The sequence below is a fragment of the Pristis pectinata genome, chromosome 5, assembly GCF_009764475.1.
Source record: "Pristis pectinata isolate sPriPec2 chromosome 5, sPriPec2.1.pri, whole genome shotgun sequence".
Taxonomy (NCBI): Eukaryota; Metazoa; Chordata; class Chondrichthyes; order Rhinopristiformes; family Pristidae; genus Pristis; species Pristis pectinata.
In genome coordinates this window covers 12,346,440-12,369,525 of record NC_067409.1, presented here as the reverse complement: position 1 = coordinate 12,369,525, position 23,086 = coordinate 12,346,440, and the positions used below count along the sequence as shown (strand labels likewise).

The 23,086-nt window shown below is 38.9% G+C and overlaps 1 protein-coding gene across 1 annotated transcript in view; it reads left to right on the top strand.

The window, feature by feature from the left end:
- The window catches only part of LOC127571029 (histone-lysine N-methyltransferase 2C-like), a 355,346-nt gene that overhangs the window by 290,394 nt on the left and 41,866 nt on the right, over positions 1-23,086 (top strand). Inside the window, 7 exon segments of the mRNA XM_052017016.1 lie at positions 1,082-1,155; positions 2,576-2,758; positions 7,344-9,392; positions 10,502-10,836; positions 11,526-13,369; positions 18,564-18,675; positions 21,683-21,764. Coding sequence (XP_051872976.1) covers positions 1,082-1,155; positions 2,576-2,758; positions 7,344-9,392; positions 10,502-10,836; positions 11,526-13,369; positions 18,564-18,675; positions 21,683-21,764 — 4,679 coding nt within the window.

Sequence of the window (23,086 nt, the reverse complement as noted above, 5' to 3'; positions counted from 1 at the left end):
TCCATAGCTCGGCAGGTCACAGCTCTTCAAATAAGCATCCAAGTACAGCTTAAATGTTTTGAGGGTTTCTTCCTCTACCACCCTTTCAGGGGGGAAATTCCAGACCCTACCACCCTCTGAGTGAAAAATATGTTCTTTTCATCTTCCCTTTGATCCTTCCACCAATTGCTGTAAATCTATGTTCCATGGTATTTCACTCCTTCACAAAGGGAAATGGGTCCTTCCTATTACTCTGTCTAGGCCTTTCATCATTTTATGCACTTCCATTGCATTTCTTCTTAGCCTCCTTTACTGTAAAGAAAACAACCCTAACCTACCCATTCTTCTCTTTTGGCTGCAATTTTCCAGTCCCAGCAGCATCTTCAGAAATGTCCTCTGCTCCCTCTCCTCTTCATCAGAACTTCAAGAGTTCTGATAAAAGGTCATTGACCTGAAGTGTTAATGCTGCTTCTTTCTCCACAGACGCTGTCTAACCTGCTGAGTACTTCCAGTATATTCTGTTTTTATTTCAGATTTTCCAGAATCTGCAGGGTTTTACGTTTCATTTCCTGCATTTTATGCAAGCTTAATATGAAAATCCTTATTACGAGAGTATAGGAAGCTTGCTCTTATTATTGCCTCTGACTTAGCCAGCCATTGAAGCATACTTCTCAGTTTTATATGTCAGTTCCAGGTGAATTTATTTTATTTCATTATTATTATTATTATTATTATTATTAATGTATGCTGGAAAATGTAATAATTGATCTGACTGTTTGCATTGTATTACATCAAAATTCATTCTGGTAAGCACCCTAATGTACCTAATAAGATTGCAGAGCTGAATTTATGCAGGTGATCCAAGGTAAGATTTGGCAGATGCTGAATCATCAATTATCAGTCTAAGTGAGATTTAAATATCCAACTAGTTCAAACAGTTTAAACATCCAGTTTAAGCTATTGGAGAGCTGCATTTGGCTGGAGCTCAATAGCTTTAATAGTTTTTTTTGGTATTTATTTTGTGCAAACTCATGTTTCAGGAACTAATATTGCTTACCAAGTATTTTCAGCCCCTAATTTGGACAATCTCTTTTTGTTTCAGATTGGTCTACCAGAGTTAAACAAATTGCTAAACTGTGGAGGAAGGCAAGCTCTCAAGAGAGAGGCCCTTATGTGGTAGGCATTATTTATTGTGCATGATTTCATATACTGAAAATTGTGATTACGTGCAGAAGAAAACCCACTGATTTGTTTAATTTCACTATTTGATTAATGATGGGAGTTTCCATCAGTGCATTACTGATTAGTTCTTGAACTTTTAACTTTCTCAGATGATTTCAATGATGTAAAGTTGAAAGAACTGAGTCACTTTAATTTTTTCTACTGTATTATGCTGAAAAAGTTTCAATACTATGTATTTAGATTGTGAGCAATTGCAATACAAGTCAGAGATTTTGAGTATTTTAAAGCTGGATGGTCTGAGAACGGGCTTTGGGAGAAATTTTCATGTTTACAGGGGTGATAATGTTTTAAATATTGTGCAACTGCTTTGAACAAATTTATATTTTATCTTCCATGTAAAAGTAAAGCGTTTCAGAGTTTCACAGGTAAAGTTCGATTACGATCTCAACATAAGGGCAACTAATCAAAATTGAGAATGCTTTGTTGAGATATTAGTCCTGGGCAATTGTTTGCTGCACATCCCTCATTATGTCCACAATCTTAATATGATCTTAAGCACTCAGGTGTTAGTTTTTTAAGGAAATGCTTAAAGAAAAATCACACTGTCTCAATGACATAAATTAGTATGCCTGGTGGTGTATTGTGGGGAAATGTTTTGTAAATTTTCTCCTTTTACCAAGTGACATTAAATCTGCTTCACAAGGTTAATTTTAGGTCGTGTTCCACAGAAGCTTATGGCATCATATTTTTAATTTTCCATGGGTTGTCTTCTAAAGTCCTCTTTCAAAATGGCAAATAAATGCATATTTGTCCTTGCCTGTTATCTTCCATCCCTGCCCTATGTATAAATTTATTGGCTTTAGTCACACACAAATATGATATAGTGTGTTCAACAAACAAAAGGCAGAAAATGGACATAAGATTCTGTGCAATGGTCTCTCTGCAGATTAATGTTACCACGTCATTTGGGAGGAGCCAGTGGTTAGATTTTAGACCAGAGAAAATGTTGGCTCTCAGTGTTTCATTCCATTGCACATGTTTGAATTGGACAAATAACAACAACAAGTGACTGCCAGCCCTTCATTGGAAAGGAAAATAAGTTTATAATTGAACCTGTACCTGTTCTTTGAAAGCAACACAGTCCCAGCCACCTTTAAATGTGTATTTTCTGCTTTCACCATTGTAGGTTTTTTAAAAAAAAAACCATGTAGTGATTAGCCCTCTGCATAACTATAAAAATATGTTTTACAAATTGTAGGGCTTGTTGGGGAAATAAAACCGGCTTCTGGTCTTCAGAGGTCTGAAATCTTTTAACAGGATTTCTGTTTGTTGCCAAGTGACCTCAAACAAAATTGCATTCTCAAATTATTAATAATACAAATTATTCTCCAATTATTAATAATACACTTTGCAGCAAAAAGCAAGAGACAATCGGGCAGCACTTCGTATAAACAAGGTTCAAATGACCAGTGAATCTTTGAGAAGACAACAACAGGAATGCATTGATTCTGTATCTCGCCCTGATATTGACCTGCCATTTAAGGATCAAATGAAGCAAAAGGAATCAGAACATGAGCAGGAATGGAAGCTTAGACAGGTAATCGTATTCTTATGAATTCCTAATGATGATTTGTCAAACTCAATTCTGTAGTATCTTCTTAACTGTCCATAAACTATGGTTAAATGATGCATAGAATTTCAGTGCATATGGTGAACTTTTTTTCCTTTTAAAGACCCATATTAACCTAGCTTATACAGCCTTGGATGATGGTAATTAATTAGAATATTAATTAGAAGATTCAGATTCCAGAGTTTTGATCTTGTATTAAGTTTCATCCAGACTTTGAGATGAAGCACCAAGTGTTATGGGAGTGTTTTAGGGGATACTTTCCTTGACCAAATTAATTTACATCTTATAGTTAGCCAGGAAGTATCATTGAGAACAGCCCTAGAATTTCATGGCATAAACTGTTCTGCATTGATGTTAACTAACCAACTGTTTGTTTCTAACTTATCATAAAATTGGATCCATAAACGTCTTCCATTTTATTAGAAAGAAAACAATTTCTTCTGACCTTAAATAAATAAAAAAGATATATCCAGTGTTTTTACAGAGGAAGATAGATAAGTATGTTAGTGAGGAAGGAGGTATCCTGCCTCCAAAAATCAGAAATGCTGTGTCTGAAAATAAGCTTTATACAAATTGGCTTAGGGCAAATAGGATTTAGATGAGGAGAACCAGTCTAAGTTCAAAGTTGAGTTTATTGTCATATGCGCAAGTACATGTCCGCACAATACAATCAGAAGATCACTTGCAGCAGCATCACAGGCGCATAGAACATAGAGCATTACAGCACGGTTAGGCCCTTCAGCCCACAATGTTGTGCTGACATTTTATCCTGCTCTAAGATCTATCTAACCCCTCCCACATGGCCCCCCATTTCTGTATTATTGATGTATCGATCCAAGAGTCTCTTATATGTCCCTAATGTATCTGCCCCCACAACCTCTGCCGGCAGTGCGTTCCACACACCCACCACTCTCTTAAAAAAAACTTACCCCTGACGTCCCCCTTATACCTTCCTCCAATCACGTTAAAATCATGCCCCCTCGTGTTAGCCGTTGTCGTCCTAGGAAAAAATCTCCAGCTGTCCACTGGATCTATACTTCTTATCATCTTGTACACCTCTATCAAGTCAACCTCTCATCCTCCTCTTCTCCAAAGAGAAAAGCCGTAGCTCTCCCAAACTATCCTCATAAGACATGCTCTCCAATCCGGGCAGCATTCTTGTAAATCTCCTCTGCAGCCTCTCTAAAGCGTCTACATCCTTCCTATAATGAGGTGACCACAACTGAACACAATACTCCAAGTGTGGCCTAACCAGAGTTCTATAGAGCTGCAACATCACCTCACGGCTCTTGAAGTCAATACCCTGATTAATGAAGGACAACACACCATATGCCTTCTTATCAACCCTATCGACCTGCGTAGCAACCTTGAGGGATCTATGGACGTGGACCCCAAGATCCCTCTGTTCCTCCACACTGTTAAGAGACCTGCCATTAACCTTGTATTCTGCCTTCAAATTCAATCTCCCAAAGTGTATCACTTCACACTTATCCAGGTTGAACTCCATCTGCCACTTCTCAGCCCAGCTCTGCATTCTATCAATATCCTGTTGTAATCTGCAGCAACCTTCTACACTGTCCACAACACCACCAACCTTTATATCATCAGCAAACTTACTAACCCACACTTCCACATCCTCATGTCATTTATAAAAATCACAAAGAGCAGGGGTCCCAGAACAGATCCCTGTGGAACACCACTGGCCACCAACCTCCAGGTATAATATGCTCCATCTACCACCACCCTCTGTCTTCTATGGGTGAGCCAATTCTGAATCCACACAGCCAAGTTTCCCTGAATCCCATGCCTCCTGACTTTCTGAATGAGCCTTCCATGAGGAACCTTATCAACCACCTTACTAAAAATCCATGTACCCCACATCCACTGCTCCACCTTCATCAATGTGCTTTGTCATATCCTCAAAGAGAAATTCAATCAGGCTCCTGAGGCACGACCTGCCCCTCACAAAACCATGCTGACTGTCCCTAATCAGCCTATGCTTCTCCAAATGCCCATAAATCCTGTCTCTAAGAATCTTCTCCAGTAATTTGCCCACCACTGAAGTTAAGACTCACTGGTCTTTTTCCTTCATCATATCTTTTTTCTTATCAAATCTTGGGTAATTAAAGTGATTCTGTTGTTTGTAACACTAATGTTTCTGCAATGTTGTCTACCTATTTCTTCCTCTTTACTTTTCTCTTGCAGCATGTAGTAAACAGAGTTTTCTACTTTTTAACTTAGTAAATGCATTCACACTTCTATGAATCTGATAATTAGCCATGAATTCGTATATTGTAGTAGACTTTCTTGATTAATAACTGCTATACCTCCTCCTTCCAGCAGCACTCCTGAATATTTTATAGCCAGGATTGTTAAAATCAGACTAGTTTTTGTTGATCTTATAATATTCTGGAGATTCCCAAAATATTTCAAATGATTTTAATGGAAACGTGAAATTATACAAAAACTCTATAAATTATTTCACAATCACATGCAACTTAAGATGTGATAGAACAGCAGAACAGCATGGGATAAATAGTGGGGAGAATTGGACAATAAATTTTATATTGTGGAAACTGTCAACCTGCTAATAAATCAACGCAGGAATCCATCAATTGATTTGAATGGTAGGCAACTGAATACTAACAACAATGTCTATTTGCAAAGTACCTTTTCCATGGAGAAACATCCCCAAGTGCTCTATAGTAACCATGTTAAAGAAAATGGATTTTAAGCTAGAGGAGAGGAGAGAATTGGAAATGTTAAGGAAATTCCAGTGTTGGGAAGAAGATAAGAGGCATTGGAGGGACTTATTTCTAACATAAAAAGTTAAATTGGAGGTTTTGAAGGGTTGTGAGCTAATGAAGACCAGGAAGAAAAAAAGATAGTGGGTGATGTGACTCCATATACGATAACAAAGTTTTGGGTGAGCTGAACTTTACAAAGTTTGTCAGATGGATGTCAGTCTGGTAGATACGTAGTAAAGTTAAATCTGAAACAAATGTTTTGTTTTAAATCAACAAATGGGATTTGGTCTGCTGCCTCATAGCTCTGGCTTTGATTCTGAGTTCAATCTTAACCTTGGCACTGTCTGTGCAAAGTCTGCACATTCTCCTTGTGACTTTGTAGGTTCCCTGTTTCCTCCCACATGCCAGAAAGGTGCTGATTGGTAGGTTATAGGTGAATGGCAGAAGAATGGGTGGAAACCAGTTGGGGTTGTTGGGAATGTAAGAGAAAATTTGAAAGTGTGAATGGGCACTTGATGGTTGGTGTTGGCTCACTGGCCCAAAGCCTGTTTCTGGCTGCATGGCTCTATATTCTGACTCTTGAGCCAATATTTTGATAGAATCTCCTACTAGATAATATTTACTTTCACAGTTACTTTTATCCTTGTACTTTTCAAACTTCAAAAAATAACTTAAATTGCATATTACCAGGTGGTAAACTTAGAAATGATTTAAATCCTTTTTAATAGAAGCACAATTGGATAGATTGTTTCACATGTTTTCTTTTGCTGTCAGTAAAATATTAATAGGCTCCCTTAAAGACGAATTCATGAGATCTCTGTTTCGCTTTCTGAACCACACAGGTATTTTCAGGACTAAATTCCTTTGCTGGCTTATCTCTTGCTGGTGAAACCTGCTTAAAAGCTATTTGAAATCTGATATAATTGTTTTTCTACTTTGTCTATGATAGCTTTGAAAAATGGCATTGGATTTACTGCAGACTTTAAACAATAAGTGGAACAGGTGTGCATGTAATTAAACAGAGTAATTATTGATTAGATATTAGGTTTAAAATGTATGATTATGTTTTGGTGTAAAGGGTCATAAGGAACTTGTTATAATAAAACATGAAAGCATATGAAGTTAGAAAAAGCTGCTTGAGTTGCCAATTGTGCAACAAATATGTACAGTATGTGGGATTTCTAGCCTTTAGCTTTCAACACTTCTGTGTTTAAATTTCTTAGACATTCTAATGTTCTTAACAGAGAGCACAGAAATGGTCCTTTCGGTCCACCGTGTCCGTACTGATGGTTTTGCCCATCTATGCTGAATCTATTTGCATTAAGTCTGTATCCTATGCATCCTATACATAGTGATTTTTACCTGATTCCTCCAGCACCTCTGGCAATGGTTGCCAGATAGCATCCATTGTCTGTGTTTAAAAAAAAACTCCTTTTGGATCCTCTTTAAAACTCCTTCCTTTTAAATCTATGCCATCTTGTTTTTGATACCCCTACCATAGGAGAAAGATTCTGACTATCTACCCTATCTATGCTTCTCATAATTTTATATACTTCTATCAGGTCACCCCTCAGCCTCCTTTACTCCAGAGAAAACACGCCCAGGCTATTCGATCTCTCCTTATAACTAAAGTTCTTCAATCCAGACAACATCCTGGTGAAACTTCTCTGCATCCTCTTCAGCAAAACTCATCCATAAATGTTAAGAAATAGCTTTTTATGCAATTTTAAAGTTTCTATTTCAATTCCACATTAGTCAAACATCATTCAATTTATCAGTTTATGTTTCATATTATACCAAAACAGCAAATGCGCCAGAAGAGTAAGCAGCAAGCCAAGATTGAAGCGACACAGAAACTGGAACAAGTGAAACATGAACAGCAGCAACAACAGCAACAGTTTGGCACCCAGCAATCAACTGGCGGGGATGATTCCAACAGTCCTAAAGTAGGTGAACAGGACAATGGACACTTGTCTCCGCTGCAACAGTTGCCCAAAGAAGGGTTTACAAGACCTCAGGTGCCTGGCACTTCTGCATCAATATCATCAGACGATGTCTTCTTAAGACCTCAGGCTCCTCCTCCAACCCCAACCAGGACCCCTGTACAGGACTCATTTACACAACCTCAGACTTCACAGCCACAGTCAGCACAGATGTTTTCTTCAACTGCAAATGGATCCAGGCCATCATCTCCTTGGGATCCATATGCAAAAATGGTTGGAACACCAAGACCACCACCAGTTGCTCGGAGAAATTCAGTGTCCTCTTTAGATTCTTGTGCTGTTCCTCAAGGTGTTTCCAGACCATCCCCAGCTACTGAACAGATCGAGAAAAGTAGATCTTCATTAGTTAATGAGTCTTTTGGTTCACCAGCACCAGCCAGCAATGATCCTTATGCAAAAGCACCTGATACACCTAGACCTGCCATGACCGTATCAACAGATCATTTTTCAAAGCCATTAGGATTGCCAAGACCACCAATGAACCCTGATTCCTTAGGCAATGTACCAATTTCAACTGATCCTTTTGCTAAACCTGTACTCAGGCCTGATGTGTTTCCTAGAATTCAGATGCCACATAACCGAATGGCACCTCATGATCTTTATGCACGATCACAACTAGCATCAGGTCCAGCAGGTAAAGAAGGTGGAGGTGGTAACTTGTTTAAGACACCGATGCTACCACTTCAGTCACCACAGGATCCTTACGCATCTGTGCCTCTAACTACAAGACGCATTCCTGTAGATCCGTTTGAAAAAACTGTATTGACCCCTAGACCTATGGATAACTTTCCACAGAACCCAGTGCAGCCTCAGTCTCAGGCAGTGGATCCATATGCACAGCAACCACATACACCTCGTCCTGAGCCATATCCACATGGTCAGAGACTTCCCCGGCAGACCCAGGGGGATATGTTTGTTCAGCCAGGATCAAGGTCGAGATGTTCTCCTCAGGATCCTTATGCACAGCCCCCTGGAACTCCTCGTCCTGCAACTGATCCATACGCACAGCCCCCTGGAACACCTCGTCCCACAGCTGATCCTTTTGCACAGCCCCCTGGAACCCCTCGACCTGCAACTGATCCTTATTCACAGCCACCTTTAACCCCAAGGCCAGCTCCGGTTGATCCATATGCACAGCAACCACATACTCCAAGACCACCTCCACAGCAAGCAGATCCATATTCCCAACCACCTGGAACTCCGAGACCCGGAGCTGGAGATCGTTTTGTACAATCACCAATTGGTCAGCGATATTCTGATCCATATGCACAACCTCCTGCAACCCCAAGACCCGTTGTTACTGATGCCTTTTCACAACCTCCACAGTCTCCCAGACCTATTACTACAGAGTCATTTGACCGGCAAGCATTGACGAGACCAAATTTGTTGGCAAATCAGGATCTATTCTTGCAACCACAAAATAACAGAGCCCCAAATATGCAAGATACATTTGTACGACCCACTGATCCACGTGGTCGAACTCCTCAAAATTCCAGACAAGCTGGAATGTCTGATGACCCGTTTTCACCCCATCCACCATCACTGAGGCCGACTGGAGATACATTTGGACATATGGTGCATGACCCATATGATCAACCACCGAGGACCCCAAGACCTCAAACCAATGACACGTTTGTGCAGGGGAGACTTAATCATGATGTTAGTGACCAACAAGGAGCTCCATCGGATAGTCTGAATTTCAACAGTTCCACAGAGTCGCCCATAACTTCACATGTTCAGCAGTTTCATAGTGTGCCTCCAACACAAGATCAAGCCCAATCAGTGTTGACATCTGAAACTCAAAATAACACAAGCACAGGTCACATGGACACTGAAGAGAAACAAAGACAGGTAAAAAGGACACCTTATTTTGATTTGGTTTGAGTTGGTGGATAATTCTTTAGAGATGACATATTAATAAAATGTAGTTACAAATACTTCAATTTGTGTGGAGAATGCAGCTAAAATAGAAGAAAACCAAAATAAGTTTTTTTTCCATTTAATTACTGTGATCTTTCGATTCAGTGGGTCTCAATTTTTGGAACCTACTAGGTTACCATATGGCATGAAATGGTGTTGGACCAAGAAAGGCCATCCGCCTGATTTGGCATTTTGTGTTACAAGAACTTTTGAAAACAGAAACACTAATGGGGAAAGATGCCACTTAAAACACAAAATTACTGATTAGACAGACTAATTGCACTTCAACCAGAACAAATGGCAGTGAATTCACGTAATTTGGAAACAATTCCAAATAATACAAATACAGTTAGACCAATAGAGTATACTAGTGCTTTCTGCAATAGGACCATGATTTGAAAATGTGGTTACCTTTCCAAGCAAGAATTAATCACCTACATGTTTGTCAGTGACAGTGCAGTTGTTGCAGTTGTACTTAGCAATCTTTATGAACCTGAAAAAGTCATAACTATTTGTGAAGATACAGGAAAATAATTTTTCTCTATGCAGTATTTTCTTCTGAGAGGTGTTACATGGAATCCTGTATTTTGTAGCCAGAAAGTCAAGTAGAAAGTTAAATCAGCAATTAATGAAAAAGTACTTAGAATATGCTTCATGAAAATGGAATTTCTTGTGCCTTAATACTCCCATATGGTTACCATTGGTTTCGATACTCCTAGAAACCATACAGATCATACTGTTTTGGGAAATCTCTTGGGATATGTTTACCTTGGTCTTATAGTTATGTTGCTTTGAAACCCCTAATAAAAAGAAATTTAATGCTAATTTGATTTGGAACATCTAGGCCATGTGTGACCTTAAAATTCAGTTCTCAACATGAAGGTGAATTTATTCATTACATATCTTTGCATGAACTGTTCAGCGTAATTTGTAATAACTTTGTGGGCTCTGACCACAAGTTATATATTTGTTCTTAGTCAAAGAAGAATTAAAACATTGTCTTAGTGATTGTGAGTAAGGACCATTATAATTTGTTACAGAGACTGAGATTACGGGAACTGATTCTCCGACAGCAACAGCAGAAGAATGCAGTTCGACAGGAAAAGGGCCTGCAGGACCAAGCAATGACATCTGCAGCGACACCACTTAGGCACTGGCCACAGGAGGATCTAAAAAGTCACAATGAATTATTTGGAAGGCCACCTCCACCTTACCCTGGCATTGTGAGAATTCCACTTGCATCTCAAGCTGGCCAAAGATTTTCAGACCCTTTTACAAATGAACCAAGGCGACGTTTTTTAACTGAAGGTCAATTTAACAGACCTCAATTTTCTGGAGATGCCACAAGGATGGTCATGAGACCCCAAGGTCCAAGGTATTTGAGAATCAGATTTATTATCGCTGACGTATGTTGTGAAGTTTGTTGTTTATTGGCAGTAGTACAGTGCAAGACATAAAAATCTATAAATTACAAAAATAAATAGTGCAAAAAGGAATAATGAGGTAGTGTTCGTGGATCATTCAAAAATCTGATGGCAGAGAGGAAGAAGCTGTTCCAGAATCATTAAGTGTGGGTCTTCAAGCTCCTGTACCACCTCCTTGATGGCAGTAATGAGAAGAGGGCATGTACCGGATAGTGAGGGTCCTTAATGATGGAGGCTTTCTCCCCTAACAAGGTTGAGATCAATTAATTTTATTTTTATTCAGGAAATTAGATTAATCAGAAGCTATTTTGATTGCATATCAGTTAATTCCCATAAACCAACTATTGTGCATTAATATAGAATTTTGTAAATCCACTTGATCTGAATTATTTCAGAAATTACTGTTGACATATGGGATGTTTCATAATATTTCATAATCTTGAGCTTGATACATTTGGATCAATTTCATTACATATGATTGCAGATAAGTACTGTGCTGTTATCCCTACAATATTGGTACCTTAGTAGCAGTTATTTGTCTCAAGTAAATTCACAGATACAAACTGTAATGTACTCTCAGCTATTTTAGGGTATTCTGACTGAAGTGGTGTTTTATATTAAATCTCTTCCTTTGTCCTAGGTATTCTTTTGCAGGAAATGGACAAAGACCATTTGCAAGTCAGGAACACTTTCTTGGACAGCATCAGATGCACATGCATGGTCCAGGTCTTCGACAACACCTAAGGAGATCGTTGTCTGTGGACTTTACCAGGTCTTTAAACAATCCACAGGTGAACAATGGAGTGATTATTCCTCAACATTTTCCTCCTCAGGGTATGCAAATGCAGCAGCACAATATTTTGGGTCAACCATTCATTGAACTTCGGCACAGAATGCCAGAAAGTGGGCCACGGCTTCCTTTCCCATCAGCTAGTGGCTTGGATCCAACCATCCAGCAGCAAAGACCTGGGGAAGTTATGCCAGGACAGGGTGCCTTCACTTCAAGTCAAGGACCAAAATCATTAGACTCTATGTCAAACCAGCAGAGTATACGTAATCAAATGGAAAATTGTAATAACGTGGATCAGCTTAATCAACACCAACAGCAGCAGATGCATATAAACCATCCAGTAGTGCCCCTTTCCCGTTCCTTAAGCAATCCTCCTGCAAGTCAGGCTTTTTCATCAACTGTCTCCTTATCTGCCAGTTCATCTGCACAGGGAGAGGGTATGGTAGAGAAACTTGATCCTGATGATCCTTCAGTGAAAGATCTTGATGTTAAGGACCTTGATGGAGTGAGAGATCTTGAAGTTAAAGACTTGGATGATGAAGATTTGGAAAATTTAAATTTGGATCCAGTAGATGGAAAAGGTGATCCTGATTTAGATAATTTAGACAATATAGAAACAAATGACCCACATTTGGATGATCTGTTAAAATCAGGGGAGTTTGACCTTATTGCTTACACAGACCCTGAGCTTGATCTGGGTGACAAGAAGGATATGTTTAATGAAGAATTGGAGCTGAATGATCCAATAGATGTTAAACTGGATGAACATAAGACTGAAGAAGAAAAGAAAGGTGACCAGGAAGCCAAAGCAGGAGAACAACCGGGTAGTTTCCCTGAAAAAGAAGCTGCTGCATTGCCATGCGAAGGATCCACTGATAGTAGTCCTAATGAATCAAAGGGTTCTATAAAATCAGAAACTGTTACTGGTGATGGAAATCATGATGCTCCTTATGGTGTGAGTACAGCTGAGTCTGAGGCAAAAGATACAGTAACAGATAGTGCTCCCACTTCTGACTCTTGTATTGGCGGAGAACTGGAAATCGCAAAGGAAGAAAGAGCTGATGGTAACCAAGAATTAACGGGGGCTAGCCCAAGTTTCAGTGACTCTCAGTCTTCTACCCAAACTTCTATTTCCCTAGGAAGCAGTTCATGTAATCTGACTGGTTCTACTCCGGTCCTTTCAAATCTGTTAACTGAGAAGCCAACTAATTCTGGACTTGCATCATTGAGCTCACCTTCCAATGTTGTGCCATCACCCCAGCCACATCCAGAAACAGGTGTCCCACAGTCACCCAAAATGGCAGTTTCTCCAGGACAGATGACTGAGAACCCAATTAATCCAAATATGCAAATAGGGCAAAGGTTAAAACGTAGTTTCTCGCAAGGCCCTTCAGGAAATCAGACCTTTTTTCAAGTTCAACCACCCAGCCAGAATTATGCAGCAGGGCAAACTCCGAGTCAAAATGTGGCACTAACCAATCAGCCGGGACCTAGTAATCAGTCCAACACACAGCAAATCATGCTTCCTCAGGCAATGGGTTCTCAGGGTCAGCGGGAGAGGCCGCTCCTTTTGGAAGAGCAACCCCTCCTGTTACAGGACCTTCTGGAGCAAGAAAGGCAGGAGCAGCAACAGCAGCGACAAATGCAGGCAATGATACGCCACCGATCCACTGATTCCTTCTTTCCTAACGTCGGTGAGTTCAGGCATAAGTTGTTTTATTTTTGCCATACTCTAAAATAGAAATTAATGAATTAGGTTTAATGATTTTGCATTGATTCTTAAATATTGAAGTATATGTACAGTGATCTGATCATTTTTGTTGAGCTGATGGACAAAATCATTTACAAACTTGAGCAGACTTTGGTATTGGTTTATTATTGTCACTTGTACCGAGATACAGTGGAAAAACTTGTCCTGCATACCGATCATACAGATCAATTCATTACACAGTGTAGGTGCATTGAGTTAGTACAGAATACATTGAGGACTTTTATGCAGAATGACCAAATGGTAAATTTTCCATTATTGTCATGTACCGAGGTATAGTGAAAAACTTGTCTTGCATACCACTCATACAGATCAATTCATTACAACAGTGCATGGAGGTAGTACAAACAGTGCATTGAGGTAGTATAAGAATGGTAAATCCTCATTGATTTTAGACTCTCATGAGTCTTCTATGCTGGAAAGAGAATAGACTCAGTCTCTTCACTCAATCTGTATAATTGTTGTGAATAGAAGATTGCATTTATCTAAGATTATATTTTAAGATTTGTGATTTACATTTTCAGAGCAGGAAAGATTTAAAAACAAGAACGAATATGAGACACTTAAATGTTTTGTGTGCTGCATGCAGTGAACTACACTAAATTGACTGAGGAAATCTAAATGGGCTGAACAGATTAATCTATTTGGAAACTGAACATAGAGACAAATCCTAAAATGTGGAAACATTGGGGTAGATATTACCCATTAGGACTTTTATTTGTATATTAGTAAGGGTGTCTATAACTTAAGGTGAGGAGCTCTGCCCAACGTCACTGCCATGTGCCTTAATATTCTGCTTCTACATCCACCTGTTTTGCCTTATTTAACTTGTGTTCATTTATTATTATTTCTGCTATTTTTCTTCATTTTCACTCTCTGGTGCTGCCTTTGTCCTTGAATCAATGTATTACAAAATAACGTGAGAAGCTTCTTCTTTAAAAAAAAATTACTAGAATTAAGGGAATAAAAATTAAAAGTGCCTGAAACATTTAGCAGATCAAGCAGCAACTATGAAAGAGAAACTGAGTTAACCTGAAACATGAATTCTCTTTCTATAGATCCTGCCTGTCCTACTGAGTGTTCCTAGCATTTCCTGTTTTCATTTCAGATTTTCAGCATCGGTAGTTAGAGGAAGTCCCCGACTTACGAACGCCCGTACTTATGAACCGACCTTCATGGTCGGTTCGTGAGCAGGCCCGGCCCCCGATCCTACCACAGCGGCGGTACACCTTCTTTGGCCCAACCCCGGGCCAAGTGCGCATATGTGGCCGGGGAACACCGGGTCAAGTGCGTATGTGCGGCCACGATCCCTGGCCCAAGTGCGCATGCGCGGACACTGTTCCAAGTTGCATACAAAATCGGGTTACGAACAGTCTCAAAAACGGAACTCGTTCGTAACCCAGGGACTTCCTGTATTTGATTTTTAGAAAGCAGGATTCCAGTTCGTGTAGAATGCGACAAATTAAACAAAATTGTGTGAAGACAATGCATCAGTTGCTTTTAGATTTTGAGTTATTATTTGTAATTCAGAGCTTGGAGAAAACAGTTCTAAACTCAAACTAATACAGAATGTATTTGCTTCTGTGAAGTGAAAAGTACTTTGAAATGAGATTTGCAGTTCCTCCCTAGAATAAAGCAAGATGAAATATTTACACTAGCTTAGTTCATCAACAGTGCCAAGTTGTTTCTGCTTTATATGCATGTGACACCAGTGTTAAGACCCAAAGTGACTTAATAATCTGCCTATTTATACTACAGACAACACAACACAGCTGTAGTATTAGTGGGCTTGCAGTGTCTGGAATTCCATGTTATTGACTGATGGAAGTGATTTTAACTTGCTTTGTCTAGTGGAAAGCAGGTATCATCATGGTTAAAACATTCATTTGCCATGTTTTTCCTGATGCCTGCCTGCATTAAATACTATGAATTGAACACGTGATAATTAAAATCTCTCCCTAAATTGGCAAGTCTAGGTTGTTCAATGTGTCGAGTAGGTATTCATTCACTCAGCTCTTGTCGATGTCCTCAGTAAATTCACTGTGGTGCATGCAACCAGAGTGAAATCTGAGAATCCATATCATTTACCTTTATCATCCTTGTATGGAAGTGACGTTAGGCTGCAATGTAGCTCCAAGGTTAGCATCTCCCCTTGATGTGTCCTTGCAACCTTCTTGTATGGATAACCCAGCCTAATGAGTTATCTGGCCTTGGAGATCATCACAAATAAAATTTAATACTTTGTTCTTCAAGGTTTGAGATTCGAACTTTAAGATCAATTGAAATAATGATTAGGACTGAAGTGTGTTCATCATTTTCTTTCTGTTATTTCCCTCTTTCTTGTCTCCAAGCATAATATGTTGAATTAGTATTCCTGTTGTCCCAGTTTGCTTGTTTTGCTTTTGCATGTGGTAGCATATTAATTTATCTTTGTTGCTCATTCTCATTGACCTTAAGAATGTGATGGACGTTTTTTATAGATGGTGATGTTTCAATAGTGTGAGGAACTCAAGGATTGTCAACTAGTCAGTTATACATTCCAATCAGGATTCTGTCTGATTTGGCAGGAAATATTGGAGGGATGGTGTTTGCATGACATTGGTGCATCAATCCTCCCTGCAGGGAGACATTGTTGGCCTTTGGGGGGGGGGGGGGGGGGGGCTGCAGGGAGCCATTGTTGGCCTTTGGGGGGGGGGGGGGGGGGGGCTGCAGGGAGACATTGTTGGCCTTTGGGGGGGGGGGGGGGGGCTGCAGGGAGACATTGTTGGCCTTTGGGGGGGGGGGGGGGGGGGCATATTTCTTGTTGTTCTTGCATACCAAGTTATAGAACTTGCATTCAAACTCGTATTTTAACTTTTATTTAGATAACAAGTCCGAACCAGCTGATAACTCAGATCTAGATGGTACTTGGCTCATTGGATCAGGTTCAAAGACGCCAACTAACCAGCATTCTTTTTTATGTCCATTTGTAATATTATTGGAGGGCAGTTCCAAAATCCTACCATTACCAAATGCACTTTGTTTCAATGTCACACCACACCGATACCTAAACATTCCACTGGCAGTTGGTATTTCACACCCAAATCTGACACATGCTGAGTTAGAACCAGTTAAAATAAAAAATACAAGGACGTAAAAAGTAATGAATGATTATTTTGATTTCTTTGTTTTCACACAAATCGAGACAGGTTACAAGCACATCCTTTCAGAAGCTGGAATAGAAATATTTTTCATGACATTCTAATTGTACGTAATCAGTCAAATCACACATTTTAATCTACATATGCTTGTGAATTACTTTCTTAGTATCTATCATGTTGATTGCATTAGTGGAAATATTGTTGTAAGATTATATTTGGGAGAAGTCGTTTACAGTGAAAATTGCAAATTCTAGAATCTATAATTCATGTTGTTATGAAAAGGGGTGCAGCATTGATAGCTACTCCCTTTACATTGGAACTGAGTGGATCAGAGAAAATTGGTTTATTTACAGTACTTGGGATAGAGTTTTGTGCCACAAACAAAATAAGGCTCAAAACATTTTGTAGTTCTTTTTAAAATAGATTCTTTCAGATCATTGTTGAATATAGTTTAGGCCCTCTTGGAATTATTAGTGACTGTTATATTTATGCCCCAAGTTTTGGACTTGCCTGCAAATGGAAACTTAACTTTCTGTCCACCCCTTTCAAAATCTTCAAGCATTCATCAGTTTACCTCGACGTGTTTCCTAGGGAAAAGAACTCCAGCCTGCTTAATGAAATTTTTTTTTTAAAATTGCATGTGCTGGAAATTTGAACTAAAAACACAATGTTGGCAAAACAGCTTGTTTAAAGCTATCAGGAAGGATTAAATCTTTCAGTTTTACTCTTACATTGGTCAAATCTTTTTTGCATAATTTCCAAAGCATCTGCATTCTTTTTGTGCAGTGAAGGCCATAATTATTCACAGTGCCATAATGGTAGTCTATCCAAGATTCTGTACATTTATCATAACTTCTCTGCTTTTCGATTTATCCCTCTAGAAATGAACTCCAGCTGGCCTTATGACCTAAATTAACTATTTTGTAATTCTCGTCATTTGTATTTCTGTACATTCAGATCTTTCTGTTACTTCAGTTTTTTCTTTTAGACTTTATTTTCCAGTAACTTGCTGGCTTTAAAGAAATACTTGCATTTATATAGCAGGATATCCCAAAGCACTTTACAGCCAGTGTAGTTACTATTGTAATGCAGTTATTGGCAACCTATTTTCATATTGTGGATAGTGATGTTATGTGACCAGAAGATCTGTTTAGGAATGTGGATTTAAGGATTGTGTGTGTGCCAAGATACTGGGGATAATTCATAAGTTATGTTGTAAAGAGAGCAGAAAGGTCTTTGACAATGTCTTGCCTAAAAGGCAGTACTTCTGGAAAAGTAGCCTCCCTCAGTAATGCACTGGAGACTTGTAAGGTTTGTCTCCTGATCTCTTCCTCACTCACTCACAGTCACCACCAATTGAACCACAGGTGACACATCAAATTAGCTTTTTAGCATTTTTGACTTAATTTATTCTTTTTGTAAATATAACACAGAACTTATAGGCCCTTGATTGTTTGAGCAGGTGGACCCAAACCAGATCAGCATTGCTACCTGATCTTGAAGCAATAGCTGTACTTAGCAAAGTGCAAGATTCTTGAAAATCTTATGATTACAATGCCATTGGATCTAGCCACATTGATTTGTTCATTTTGAGAATTGGTGTTACAGTTTTTTTTTCACATGCATCTTCAGGCGTTCAGTACCAGTTTGGAGTCTTAATGTAGCACACACTGGCCTCCACCTCAAATCAGATTCATCTGAATGGATTTTGTGCCCTTTTTACCTACTTGCTAATCAGAAATCATTTATTTGGTCTATAATAAGATGTGTCAGTCACTTGCTCATGATGTTTAGAGAGGAAATTTAGAATGTGCCTCGTTCTAATGCAGATAATAATTCTACTTGCTTGGACTGACATTTGTTTTGGTGTTGAAGCCTTCTATTTCCAGTTGACGGGGATCATTTTGAAGAGGTGAAAAAAGGAATTGTTACATACTTTTTCGTTTGGATCATGCTAAATTTTGTTGTATTGTTTTACAGATTTTGATGCTATTACTGATCCTATCATGAAAGCAAAGATGGTAGCATTAAAGGGAATCAACAGAGTTATGGCCCAAAGTAACTTGGGAATGCCACCAATAGTAATGAACAGGTAAAGATTTTTCTTTTTGTAGCTATACCACAGTGGTGCCACTTTTACTTCTATAACAAAATCCCACTTTTTGTACTTGTTTGAAGAGTGATCTGTTTAATACTTGAATACTCCTCCTCAAAATCTAATCAAAATACCTTCTCTCAGCATCTCCTCGTCAGCCACAGCAAGGCTTTCACCAAAATATTCACTCTTCCCAAAGAAAAACCTGAGTAAATCCCATTTTTTTTTCTTTTCTAATGCCAGCAACGTGTTTCCTCATTGCATTATCCATTCTACGTGTCCTTGTGTTCTGCACCATTCTTTCTGTGCATTCATTTTTACCTGCAGTATTCTTTGGCATGCTACTTTGTGCATAATAAGTAGTACAAAAATGTAAAATATCTTTGACCTTTCAAATGCTCCCAATTATCCTCAGTTAAATCTCTTTCTACATAAATCAATTAACTATTAGATCTGTTTTGTTTCCTTCCTCTCTTGGCAATGAAGTCAATCCAGACACTACCACTTATTTGGCATCCTAGGACTTAAATCAGACCAACACATTTGTACGTACTTCCAGAAGAGTAAAATATTAAGTTGTGAAAACAGTAAAACAAACCTCTTCCATTGTGAAGTATGAAGTATTTTCAGCTCTTCATCTCACTTGTTGCATCTCTTCCTGACCCTACAGCCTGAGTGAAGACTTGCTATCCTAAATTTTACACACAACTATACCGTGAAACAACTATGCTATCAAATTCTACTTAAGTCCCTTGGCCATAATTCCAGTCCAAGTAATTGGTATTGATCTGAAGTTGCTTTCTAAACTTGTGTGCACAATAACTTGTCATTCATCAGTTAGTTACCCAAGTAGGTAGAAGATTTAAGAATTGTTTCACTGGTAATACAAGGACTATAAATAGTTGTCATACAATTACTATCTAAGGTTTACTGAAATCATGCTGCTAATGCAATTTGAAATTTTACATGTTAAAATGTACATTCTTACTGCATATCTTATTAGATTAGATATCTTTGTCAGTCACATGTACATCGAAACACACAGTGAAATACATCTCCCCACACAGACACGGGGAGAACGTACAAACTCCTTACAGACAGTGGCCGGAATTGAACCTGGGTCGCTGGTGCTGTAAAGCGTTACACTAACCGCTACACTACCGTGCCTGCCCCAGAATGAACTGGGTTTATTTCATTTTTTTTCTGATGTTCTAATTTAGTGAGGTCTGAGCTGTGATGTTGAGATTTTAATGCTTTGAGAATTCTCAGTAGTCTGTACTTTGAGTATGAAGTAAGATGTAATACCAAATATTTTACAATATTGAGACCTGTAATCACAAGGTGATGAAGTAGATTTGGAATGTCACATTCTTTCATGTTAAGTTCTTTTGTTGAAGAGGAGCTTCAGTATTTTGTCAGACTGAGACTAGGATATTGGGATGTGGAATTGGCCAAGATAATTTTTGCATAATACGTTTAGCTCTTTGCAGGTGGATTAACATAGATTTGGGAGCAACAAACAATCTGCTGGAAGAACTCAGTGGGTCAAGCAGCATCTTTGGGAGGAAAGGAATTGTCAATGTTTTAGGTCGAAATCCTGCATCAGGACTGGATGTAGGGTTTTGACCCAAAATGTCGTCAATTCCTTTCTTTCCACAGATGCTGCTTGACCTGCTGAGTTCTTCCAGCAGATTGTTTGTTGCCCCAGATTCCAACATCTGCAGTATTGTTCATAATGTTGTCCATACGTATCCTGACCACACCTTGATCCACCTCACCACCATCTCTCCAGAAATTAGGAAGCTATCATCTTTTGTCCTTAGCCTCTGACTCCTGTCTGTTTTTCATGAGATCTGAAAGAGAACAAATTGATTGCAGCCTTGTTATCATTTTTGATCTTATGAAAAGCTTCAGACATGTGTCTCTCAACAAGAACTGCTTGTTTCATACCCCTGATATTTCCTTATATTGTAATCAACTATTTTTTTTAAAATTCACCCATTCTTTTGTTAGGTTTGTTGACCTTTCCAACAAAGTTTTGGTTCTACTCTCCATAAATTGGAGGTCACCAAAATTCTGTTGCCTGTGCCCTCATTTGCACCAAGTTCAATTCACCTATCACTATTATGCTTGTCAACTTGGTGACCCATGGTTAAACAACACTTTTTTAAATTCTCACCATTTTCAAATTTCTTCACGTCCTCATCCTTCTCTATCTCCAGTAACCTCATCTGCCCAAAGTAACTCTGCTCCAATTCCATTTCAGACCCTAAGCTCTGGAATTCCCACCTAAAGCTCCTTTGCTTCTCCACTTCTCTCTCTCCCTTTGAGATGCTTCTTGAAACCAATTTCTTCAATCAAACTTTTAATCTCCGTAATGTTTTCATGGATAACCTAAGGTTATATTTCGTATGATGCCCTTCTTGTAAAGTGCCTTATAACCTTTTGTTGCATTAAAGCTGAAATACAAATGAAAACTTTTTGTATGCACAATAAATTATCATGTGATCACATGATAGCTTTTGTTCTAAAACTTGAGAGGAATCTCATTTGACTGCTCCCTAAATTATGTTGTGGTATTGGAGCTAGCCGCACTTCAGGAGTGAAGCATCTGATCTTCATTGAAGGGGGGAAATCAGATGGTGAGTTATTGGCTGTAGCAATTTTGTTCCAGATATCATATAGCAAGAGGCATCAAACTTCCTTTTGGGGACAGGTCAGGAAATAGAACTTAGCCGTCATTGATTTCTAATGGAATCAAACGTACAATTTTGTCAAGCAGATACACTGAAGGAAATTTCTGTGCCTTTTGTCTCATTTATGTTTTTACAACATGCTATAAAAGAATATTCCATATTATTTTCATGGCGGCCAAACCAGAAATAATATAAAGTGGTTTTTTTTCAGGAATTATGCTGGTTATTTCTGTAGCTCCTCTCTAAAGTTGAGTGTGCTTGAAAATTTTGTTGCATTTCTAACAGTATTCTCTCATCATTTCTTACAGGTTTCCCTTCATGGGTCAGCAAATGTCAAGTCCACAGAATGGAGATGGTGGGCAGAATCCCATTCACCAAGGAGTTACCTCGGTAGTTATTTAACTCCATACTGTGTGTTGAATTGATGAAATGTATTGTGAACAGTGTTGCCATTTTGCTGAATTTCAGCCATAATTACCCTTTACTCCCATCAAAGAATCATACTGAAATTGACCTTTTATCTACATGATCCATTTGTTTAGTTCCACTCTGGATTTCTGGACTTTTAGACAAGTTTAAGTAATTATTTGACTTCTTGACCATTCTACTAATGAGAAGAATTTATCTTTTCTTTATCTTGTTGTAAACTTGGATTCAATCAGATAATCCTCAAGCTTCTCAGTGCCCTGTTAATGACATTGACACCCCCTTAGAATCTCATAATTTGAGTGATCATCTTTGTGAATTAATTTTACAATACTCGTATGCATGTTGGTCCTTGACATTACTTTCTTGAAGCCGTATGGGAGGTCAAAGACAGAGTGGTCAGTCAAGTAGGATGGGAATTAAAGTGACTGGCAACTGGAAGCTCAAGGTCACTGTTGTGGACTGAATGAGTGACCACAATGCAGAACCAATCTGTGTTTGATTTCTCTGATATGTAGTGGAGATCGCATCTTGAGCCCCAAATACAGCCTCCCTCTTGCTGCTGCTTCTATAGGACATTGTTGTCAGTGTCCTCCCTGACTGTCAGTTCATTTCTGACTTCTATGCCTGTGCATTGAAACATGAGGTGAGTTGGAGCTCAGATTCTGGTCTGTCTGACCTCCTACTCTGCCCTGGATTTGCCACTTAGTTCATCAACAGAGCATAGGGGCCCCTCAAGAAAATTGTTAAGTGATTTACTTTATTTTACGTGCTCAATTATTTTAATACATTTTCAGTGACTTGTGGGAATTTTCAATTATTTGCTCATAGAATTAGTGGTGGCACAGTGGCATAGCTAATAGACCCACTGCCTCACAGCTCCAATGAGCTGGGTTCAATCCTTGCCTTCAGTGCTATTTGAATTGAGCTTGCAGCTTCTTCCTGTGACCGCATGGGTCTCCGAGTGCTCCAATTTCCTTGCAAATCCCAAAAATGTCCAGGTTGGTAGGTTAATTGGCCATTGTAAAATACTTGGTCAGTAGAATCTTGGTGGGGTGAGGGAGGGGGATTTGATGAGAATATGGGGAGAATAAAATGGATTAGGGTGGGATTCATGTAAAAATGGGTGCTTGATGATTGGCACAGACTCAGTGAGCTGAAGGACTGGTTCCCCAATTGCATCTTTCTATGACTAATTGTTCAAGCCTTGTTGAACTGTTTTTTAAAGTGTCTCTAAACGTTCAAAGGACTTCAGCAGCACCTAGGAGACATCTGGGATGAGAATA